The 10,614-nt window shown below is 44.1% G+C and overlaps 1 protein-coding gene across 1 annotated transcript in view; it reads right to left on the reverse strand.

Annotated features, from left to right (window-relative positions):
* CLDN10 (claudin 10) overlaps positions 1-1,082 on the reverse strand; it is a 106,006-nt gene extending 104,924 nt beyond the window's left edge. Inside the window, exon 1 of the mRNA XM_045009834.1 lies at positions 792-1,082. Coding sequence (XP_044865769.1) covers positions 792-1,005 — 214 coding nt within the window. The 5' untranslated portion in view covers positions 1,006-1,082. The remainder of the gene's footprint in view (positions 1-791) is intronic.
* Positions 1,083-10,614: the final 9,532 nt, after the last annotated feature.

Here is a 10,614-nt window from a genome sequence, read left to right on the forward strand (position 1 = left end):
TTTAACTAGTACTACAAATATTTTAAACCAAATGCTTCTCCATATGCTGTTCTATACACAGAAAAAACAACAACACCACCTTCACTCAGTAGTTGAGCAGCCTACATTTACTTTTTTACAAATCAATAGATGATGTACAATACATCTCTCTCTCTCTAACACACCTTCTACGATAGCCTGCCCCAATCCTGGAAACACATACATAGCTGCTTAGCTCTAAGCATGTCAGTAGTTCCATTACACTCATGTGCTTATAGTGAAGAATACAGGCAAGTGCTCCATTGGACCAGGTCCCTAATTATTTTAAGAAGTTCTGATAACTGTCAGAGATCTTGTCATTATAACTTACCCCCTCCTGCCAGCAATATATTTAGTTTCACATAGACCTCTTCCATCTCTAATTTCTATTAGGTAGTCTAGTCCACCTCTGCCAACAGGAATTTGTTACTGTAAGTATATTTGCCAGAATTCTGTCCTGTATGGAGTGTTGCTGGGGTTTTTTTTTGTTATTTTTTTTAATGTCTTACATAGTGGAATTACCTTTTTCCTCAGGAAATGAATGCATGTTACTGTCAGGAAATTATTTCCAATATTCATTCTATATTTTCCTTTTGTTAAGTGTATACCCCTGTTTCTAGTTATACCCTGTTGTACAAACCACAATCATTTTCTTCCTCCTTAGGCTCACATCTTGAAATTCTCAGAGTTATTTGTAAATGTTACTTAATCACCCTGTACTGATGTAGTTCTTCATGCACTGTCTTAGTTCTAGTAAAATTACCTCTACTTACCTTCTAGTCTGAAGATGGTAAAATGAGGTCTGCAATGAAAAGCACCCAGTGCATTTCCTGCACAGTTCATCCAAAGACCCTGGAAAACCCAAGTTGCAGTGATAACTGATGTTGCTCTGCTAGTTACTTTCCACTCATTGGATACAGTGGCAGCAATAACAGCTCCTATTCCTCCAAAACAAAATATAAAAGCTAAAATCTGTATCCCTAACATGCTTCTTGACTTTCACTGTACACTGGACAATTAGCACTGTCACTGCATGGTACGTGGAGAGTACTTCAGTCATCTGGGTAAGCAATAGATACAACACAAGCAAATTACACTTGAACAAGTGTTGCAGAAAGTTAATATGGGGACAAGACATTTTTCATGCTTGCTTGACTTAAAGACCAGGCACCACAGACATTTAGAAAGAAACAAAAAGTGTGATTTTTTTTCTTTTAGATAATTAGTGATAGATGTTACAAATCAATAAATTAATTTTAATTTTAAAAATTAACTTAATTTTTCATATTTTTTCTCACTTCTGGTATTCCAGTTAATGCTTAATTTTTAGTTAATTGGAAACTAGAAAAAAGTGCAGAGTCCATTGAACACTAAAATGACATCCTGTATCAAACTGTTTTAACCATGAGGATGAATAAAGTTAGACAGGAAGAATCCAATTCCTCCTCACTGTCAGATAATACATTAATAGGCTATGTGCCATAAGGTAAGTATACCTTTAAATTGTTCAGTACCTGTTAGCAGATGTAGCAAAATACTTTTAAAGGGATCAAATATTGTTTGAAAAATACATTTTAAAAGAGTCTGAAATAAATTCACTTGTCAGCAGTAGTTGAACTGGTAGCTCTGTCTTTAGGACTGTAAAGTCTTCGGGGACAGGCACTGTGTTTGCACCTTTGTATTTCGGAAGATAAAAAATTTGTACAAAGAATTAAACTCTGAGACTGGATTCCTTCTTGACTTATGAATAGATTCATCTGCCAGACTCCAAGTACAAATGGAAAGTATTTATTAATATACCTACTTTTAAAGAGATGACAGACAGCATTGCCATTGAACACTAAAATGACATCCTGTACCAGACTGTTCTAACAATGAGAATGAGTAAATTTAGACAGGAAGAATCCAATTCCTCCTCACTGTCAGATAATACATTAATAGGCTATGGGCCATAAGATAAGTATACCTTTAAAAATTATGCATATTCTTCTCCATTAGAATGCTAATAGAATAGAGACTATTTAAATATGTCTTCACTGAATAGATCCCCAGGGATAAATATTGTTACTGATCTACGTAGGCCATACAAAATTATTAGGTTTTCCCCTTTTCTTAGGGACTGTATTGATCCGTGCAGGGGCTTGAGAGAACCAGTGAAGATGTATCTTCAGGACCTGAGATGTCTTTTTTTCCCAAAGCAACAAGCTATTCTACATTAATGGTTGTCCATTCTTTAGTGAAGTAGTCAGTATAGAAGCTGAAGGCACAGGTGCTGCTTCACTAGTTTCCATATTTATCTAACTACTCAGTTATCATGAGTAAGAGATGTTGCATTTACTGTTTATAACTAAGCTGAACTTAAAACAACTAGAAATGCCTTCCTACCCCTTTTCACAGCCAGATGACAACTTACTGCAGCCCAGTCCTGTAAACAATTAGGGCCAGATCCACAAAGGGATTATGTGTCTAACTCAGGGGTTGGCAACCTCTGGCATGCGGCTACCCTGGCGGGCTGGGCCAGTTTGTTTGCCTACCGCGTCGGCAGGTTTGGCTGATCGCGGCTCCCCCTGGCTGCGGTTCGCTGTCCCAGGCCAATGGGGGTTGCGGGAAGTGTTGCGGGCCGAGGGATGTGCTGGCTTCCCGCCACCCCCATTGGCCTGGGACAGTGAACCGCGGCCAGGGGGAGCCGCGATTGGCTGAACCTGCCGACGTGGCAGGTAAACAAACTGGCCCGGCCCGCCAGGGTGCTTACCCTGGCAAGTCGCATGCCAGAGGTTGCCAACCCCTGGTCTAACTGCTCATTTGAGTGCCTAAATCCACCATTTATGCAATACTGACATTCTCAAAATCACTGCTCAGCTGCTGCCTAACCCCAGAGATGCCCAAGTCCCAAAGGTGTAAAAGTTTCTGCCAGTAGGCAGGTGCAAAGCCACCTAAGTGTTGATACTGCCCCACATCTAACAAGGGCTTAGAGCCTTCACTGAAGATGAAGCCCCTGCCGCCCAAAGAGGGATTCTTAAACTAGGTGTTCCCTCACCTCTCCCTCCAGTGGGGCCCAATCCCACAGGCATTCTCAAAGCACACCGAAAATATGATATTTGTCACAAAAGAGAGCTGGGGGCAATTGTGTGTATCTGGTGGCCTACTGGGTAAGACACGCACCTGGGATGTAGCTACAGGTATCTACATGGAGAACAAATATTTAACAATGTGCTCTTCAATCTAGCAGAGAGAGGTATAGCACGATCCACTGGCTGGAAGTTGAAGCTAGACAAATTCAGACTGGAAATAAGATGTAAATTTTTAACACTGAGGATACTTAACCATTAGAACAATTTACCAAGAGTTGTGGTGGATTCTCCATCACTGACCATTTTAAAATCAAGACTGGATGTTTTTCTAAAAGATCTGCTCTAGTTCAAACAAGAATTATTTTGGGGAAGTCCTATGACCTGTCTTATACAGGAGGTCAGAGCAGGAGATCACAATGGGCCCTTCTGGCCTTGGAATCTATGAATGTACATGTCCCAAATTCAAATCCCTGCTCTGCCTAATTTGGAGCAGGGACTTTTATCCACATCTTCCACCTCCCAATCAGTGCCCTAACCCCCTAGACTATTGAGTGTTTTGGGGGTAGGTCTCTCTCAATCTCTCCCACATCCCATGTGAATATACTAACCACTGGACTAGAGTAATTTTTTCTCTCTCTTTCTGGCCTAATGAATATTTAAGTATTTATACCAAGTAGAACAGCTCCAACAGGAGAGAGAGACTGCCCACCCTACAATATCCAGTAGCCTGGAGGCGTGGGCACTCACCTGGGGGTGGTGGGAGATGTGAATTCAAGTCTCTGCTCCAAAACAGGCAGATTAGGGACTTGAAACCACATATCCCACCCTTCAGGGGAGTGCCCTGACCACTGGATTATTGGCTATAATTAGGGCCTTCTCTAGCTTTTCATGAGTGAGGTCTGGGTTTTGCCTGCTGGGGCATGGGCTATCTCAGCAGCTGACCTGGCTTTGGTGCCCAACTCTCAGCCATGAACCTTCTCCTGGAATCCTTGGCAGAGGGAAGCGCCTCCCTTTGGCATGTCAGTCAGGCACCTAGAGGACCAGACCAGTGGGAGCTAGATACCGAAATACATCCTGCCTCTTTTCTCTGTACTTCACTCCTGGCGAATTTAGGCAGCTCCCTGCTCAGCTGACTGGCTTCTGAGGACCCTTCCTTAGGTGACTAACTCTCCCCATGCATCCTGGGTGCCTAATTCAGGGCTGTGGATTCTTCTTGGTGGCAGGGTGCCTTGGGGTTAGGTGTTACCTAAATAAATCTTGGTGGATCTAGCCCTTTCTGCTGAGTGCAATGCTTACTGACTGATGAAATTCACTGCAGGCCTGCACAGGTCTTATGTTCTATTTAAATCTCGAACTGCATCCTAAGGGCTTAAGTGGAACTTAATTGGCTCATAAGCTTTGATGCTGATCCTCTATTTAGTGGTGATTTTTACCCTGTTGTAAGTAATTTCACCGAGTTCATGGTAACAAGCACTGTGTCCTGTATTAAGTGTTTGTGGGAAGTGGTAAAAAATAAGCAATCCTATTTTGTGCCTTCATTTCTGTTACCAGATTTGCCCGTTACATTTGGATACACTCATTTATTAAGGTTACTTTTTTGGAGGGGCGTGTCCATAATTCTGTCAATATACTCCTTGTGTCACTTGTGTTCTCATATGGAGCTCTACTTTTGCAGGTTCTCTCCCCATGGAGCCATCCTGCAGGGCCTAGGTTCCCCAGGGCTGGGTTCTTTCAGCCCCAGAATCAGACAAAAACACACACATATTAACAGAGCATGTCTGAGAGGACTGTGTTAATCCGCACTCCCAAGCTGACCCCTTATATGTCCCTGGACTCAGTAGGTTAGATTGAGCAGCATTTCCAAGCTGTCACCCTCATATGCCCTGGGCACCGCGCTGGAATAGAGTATGCCTGAGCAGGCTGGGTCAAGCAGCACTTCCAAGCTGCCACTTCCAAGCTGTTCTGGTAGTAACCCACTTGATTAGCAAACCCCACAGGATTTTTGGGCTCTGCAAGGATCTTTAGTTTAGGTATGAGGAGCATTGCTGCAGAGCAAATGAAGAAGCCAACAAAACACCCACGAGGGAGGGAGGGAGAGAGAGAGAGAGAGAGAGAGAGAAGCAACCATCTTAACCATGAAAGTTATTTATTGCAAGGTAAAAACAAAACAGGTATAATATTAAATCTAACTTAAATTTGATTATAAAAGTCAGGGTTAGAAAACTATAACTGACCACACAAGTCAGGGTCAGAAGGCTACACCTAGGGAGAGAGGGTTGGGTTCTCACCGCTCCGTGAAGCTTGAATCGATCGGGGTTCCCAGGTGGTGGTGGTAACAGAGGGTCTGGAGTGCTAGAGACAGGCAGAGCCCCCCAGCATGATCAGTCAGGAGAAGATGAAGTCCCAATGGAACTGATGCAGATGTTGGATCCAGGCATCAGAGCATTTACTTGAGCATGGGTAGGGGTTTGTGTAGGGAAACAATGGTTCAAGGGAGAACACTAGATTTGTTTATGGGTAAACTGATAGCTCAAGGAATTATGCCAAAGTTGTTTTGTTCAGGCTAGACAATAGGAACTGATCATTCCTGGCTATGGGCAGTGTTCCTTGGAGGGAGCTCACAATGCAATTGGGCAGCTTCAGTATTTTGGATACCAATAAAGGATTTATTACTAGAATTGGTCTGATAACTACTGAGCTGGATGAGTGCAGGTGTGGATTCATTAACATCTGGAGCAGAGATCCCCCATCATGCAGTGCTTGCCTGCTTTTCTGGTCCCAGAGTTCCATGTGGTTCTTGCCTTGGGCTCTCTGTTCTCCAGTCTATATGCTAATGGGGATGCCTCCCTGTTCCATCTCCGATGCAAATGAGACTAGGGGAGTTTCCTTAATCCTGTCACCCTTGTCCGGAGGGGTTTAGGTATGTCTCTCTCTGCCTTTTCATTGCTTTTTGTAAGTCTTTCTTCTGAACAGCTTTGGTTTCAAGCAGAGGCAGAGAAGGAGGGGGCGGGGGGAAGGAAGGTCTTTTGTGAGTCAGACAGGCTGGGTACTACACCCTGGTTCCCCAAGAACATAGAGCTGATAGGTAACATTACTGAAGTTAAGCTCTGAGGAAAAAGTTAATCAGTCATTTAAGAAGTTCAAGGCAGAGTTAAAAGTTAATCTGTTAACATTTTGGAAAATGCTGATGTTTGTCTTCTTTGTAACTGAACAGACATAACTGTTGGAAGAGAACTTTGTCCTGGTAGCTTCAGGGCCGGCTCTAGGTTTTTTGCTACCCCAAGCAAAAAAATTGTTGGCTGCCCCCCCATCCAGCCCTGGGCTCTCCCCTGCCCACCAGTGCCCCCGCCCCACTGCCCCAGCACTGGGCTCTCTCTCCCCCCCCCACACCCCCGCTGCCCAGCACTAGGCTCCCCACCCCCAAACATGGGATCCGCTACCAGCGCACCCAGCTATTGCCCTGGCCCAGCCGCGATTCCGTCCCCATGCGGGTGGAGCTGCTGGGCAGCATGGAGCGGCAGTACTTCCAGGTGGCGGTGCAGCTGTGGGGTGGCACGGAGAACACGGCCCCCTCCCTGGGCTTTGCGTTGCTGTTGGTGGCCGAGGTGGATCAGTTCGTGCTCACCACCCTCACCCCCAACATGCTGGCAGCTGAGGACCTGGAGAGCCGCCCGGACCTGCTGCTCTTCAGCCTCACCGCGCCCTGGCCCAGCCCCAGCGGGCGAGAAGGCGAGGATCTCCAGCCGCAGGGCTACCTGCTCAGCACCGATGAGCCCAGCCAGCCGCTCACCTCCTCACACACTCCAGGAGCCCCTCTCGCCGCCGCAGCCCAGCCCTCGGCTCCAGGGGACCCCACTGTGCTGGAGCTGAGCCCAGGCTGTGGCGGCGAGAGGGGCTCCCAGAGTGTGTGAGGTGCCGGGGAGGGAGGGGGAGCCGAGCTCGGGCTGCAGCAGCGAGAAGGGCTCCCGGAGTGTGTGAGGAGCCGGGGAGGGAGGGAAGTGGGGCCCAGGATGCAGGGATGGGGGAGAGGTCCTGCTGCCGTTCTGAGTCTCCCCAGGGCTGGGCGGGATTTCCCTGCTTGAATGGGCTGTGCAGGGTGCTGCCAGGCTGGGCAGGGGGCACAGATCCCGGCTCTCACGCTGACAGGGCGAGTGGCTTTTTGCCACTCCAAGCAAAAAAAAAAAAAAAAAAAGGGCAGGGGAGGATTGCCGCCCCTTAAAAAGTGCTGCCCCAAGCACATGCGTGGAGGGCTGGTGCCTAGAGCCAGCCCTGGGTAGCTTATTGAATTTCCAAATAAAAAGGGAAGAAAACATCAGAGCATGGATCCTGGTCTGTATTAAGCTATTGATCTAAAACTTCAAATAGACAAATCATTAATCACATGAAATATGTAATTGAACTTAATTGAAAATCATGTGAACAACATGAAATACTGCTATTGCTACCGGCATGCTCTTATAAAAGCATACCAATGCCAATTCCTAAAATATAGTTGGCAACTGAAGTTGTTTTGTAGAAAGCTATTAAAGTTTATATGGGCAAGTAACAGCCTGACTTTTATATTTTGTACATTGGTATAAATTAATCTCTTCAACCTAAAATGAAGAGTTCAATAAAAACGTACTGTTGACTCTGACATTTCTGCTGTAGTAATGTTTGCCAGGGTGGATTAAAACAATTTTCATGCAAAAATGGCTAAATTCAGATAAAACTGACTACTCTGGTGGTCATGTCTATACATGATAAAATCAACGTAACTATATTAGGATTATTAAATGATTACATTAAAAAACCTATATAACCAATTACTATCCCTGGAGTACTACATTTTATCACATTATTCAAAGATACATTTAATAAAAAATAAAAACAACCCATATGCATTTTCCCACCACCTGTTGGATACCAATGCTTTCATTGTTGCTATCATATCTATCTTGTTTGTGAAGGGCTCTGTAAATTTATGGCACTAGATAAGCAGGGCCATGCACAACGTGGGGCAAGCAGGGCCACGGCCCTCCATACACATTGGGGCACAGAACTCCTCCCAGCCCCGGGAGCTGTAGGGTAGGGGAAGGACAAGCGACTTCCTGCTGGGCCAGGGTGGGGGGGGGAAGGAAGAGCGAACTCCGGCCGGGATGGGGTGGGGAAGAGCATGCCCCCCCCCAAAAGAGGTCAAAGTTAATTTCTGCGCACACCCCTAATGATTATTAGTACCACACAATATTCTGTGTGGCACAGATAATCAGACTGGTAAAGAACAAGCAGGTAATTTTATCTTGAGGATTATCTTTAGGTTTATTTTTAACTATGCTTGTTCACGTTAGTTAAAAAAAGAACTTAAGAAATATCACCAGGCACACTTGAAATGGGCCTGAGAACATACTGATTAAATCAACTCATTGTGCAAAAAAGATGTCCACTGACTGGGCCAATCATGGAAACCATGAATTATAATCTATTTGTAAATGCATACATATCTTCATTCTGCTTTGCATTTCTCTTTAGCTCGCACTCACGTTCTTTTAAACACACAAATAAAATCATCAACAACCAAACCAATCTCTCAGATAAGAGTGTTTAAATACACTTGGTGTCATCTGGAGTTGGACATGCATGTTTCTTGACAGAATTTAACTTAATTTTTTATATTTATTTAGGTTTTTTTTAAATACACCCAAATCATGCTCTGGGCACAAGCACACAAAAGTGCAACATTATACAATCATTGTCTAAATAACTGAAACCTCTCAGATATTTTGGAGGTCTCCAAAACCAGAACTTTCCCACTGATGCCCATCCTCTTCTTTCCTTCACTTTTAGGAAAAGCCTGGGAAGACAATAACTGGACCTTGCAGCATAACGTGAAATTCAATAAAATCAGACGTGGACAAGGGAAAGCAGAAAATGTATTCCGCTGAGGACCCCTCACTGAAAATGCTCTTGTGCCAGCTCTCTCAAGCCAGGGAGCTGTTAGATCAAGGACTTCAGGTCCTCTTAATGGCTGTGGTTATGGTACAGTGAGAAATGACTCTGAGGTGGCCCAGGCCTCAAACCATTTAAGGCTTTATAGTCTAGGATAAAACCAACACCTTAAATTGCCCCTGGAAATGAATCAGAAACGGTGGCAGATTACGAAGTATAGGCTTCATATGCTGTTTATGCAAAACACCCTGTAACAAATGGGCTGGCACATTCTGCATAAGAAAAGGTTGTGAGTAAAGGCAACAGCCCCATGCAGAATGCATTGCAGCAGCCTCATCTCAAGGTGACAAAGGCCAGGAGCACTGGGGCAAGGTCTGTATATAAAAGAAAAATCTTAAACTTTCTTAATGTGCAAATTGTGGTCACTGCTCCTACCTGAGCATCCTGAGGTAACTGTGGCTCCAACAGGATCTCCAGATTGCAAAGCTGAGTAACAAAAGGTGGTCAGACTCCCTCAATAGAAGGAGCCGACAACTCTGCCTTTTCTTCCTTTTGGGTCTCATAACCTACCTGCCTAATGTGCCTCTTCTGGATTGAGTTTCTGCCAGTGCAATCTCACCCAAATCCCAGTCGCTGCTCTTGATGACATTGATCAGTTTAGCCATCCCCTGGATGTGATGTAATAGACACAGAGGCATAAGCAGTAACAATAGTGGATATGTTGCAGTCCATGCCCCCTTACTATGCCCAGTTGTGTCTCACACACTAATTGCCCTAATGTCTCTGTAATATTGGTTTCTTTATTCACAATTAAGAAAGAGCTACACCTCATGGATTTTCACTTCTGCTAAATGGTTCTTTTTAGATGTAAGGCAGCAGCAAAACAGTGAGCATGACTCATCATTTTTATAAACAGATTAAAGAGCTTATTTCTTTTTGTTCTTGCTGCCAGGAATGATCCTTCCCACAGTTCCGTATCCTCCTGGCACTGTCAGATCTGTGAGCCATCACTTGCTTTCTAGCATTGCCTGAACACAGTTAACAATCCTGATCTTCTGCTCCCTTGCATACAGTGCAGGCACCAAATCAGAGAGATCAGAAAGTGACTAAGTAAAAATATTTTCCAGATAGATTATTGTACAACCCTCTGGCTAATACTGCAGTAAAGCCATTATTATTTTGCACAGACATTCCGGTATTCTTATAATGTAGCTTTAAACTGATGTAGAGTGGGCACCGAAGGAAGAGGCCTTTCAATTTACATAGCTATAACCAGGTGTCATTTTAATCTCCTTTTTCATATCCATAGGTACAGTTCAAAAAAGTCACACATACGTAAGATATGCTCTTTGCAAAGAAGTAGTGTTTGGTCTGAACATCCTTTCTGGTACTTGTAATTGTTTCCATATACTTCAAGTCAATTAGTTCATTCTTAAAAGAAAATATTTTTCCCTTGCATATTCCCAACTATTTGATTCATACTTCGTGATTTATAATCTTCTTCAATTCTTAGTATATCTTGGATGCAAGGGAAGGAAGACATGCATGTTTACAGTGAAGGGTAGCTAGTGTGATAAATAAGTAATAATATTGAATTCTC

This window comes from Mauremys mutica, chromosome 1 (assembly GCF_020497125.1).
Source record: "Mauremys mutica isolate MM-2020 ecotype Southern chromosome 1, ASM2049712v1, whole genome shotgun sequence".
Classification (NCBI taxonomy): Eukaryota; Metazoa; Chordata; order Testudines; family Geoemydidae; genus Mauremys; species Mauremys mutica.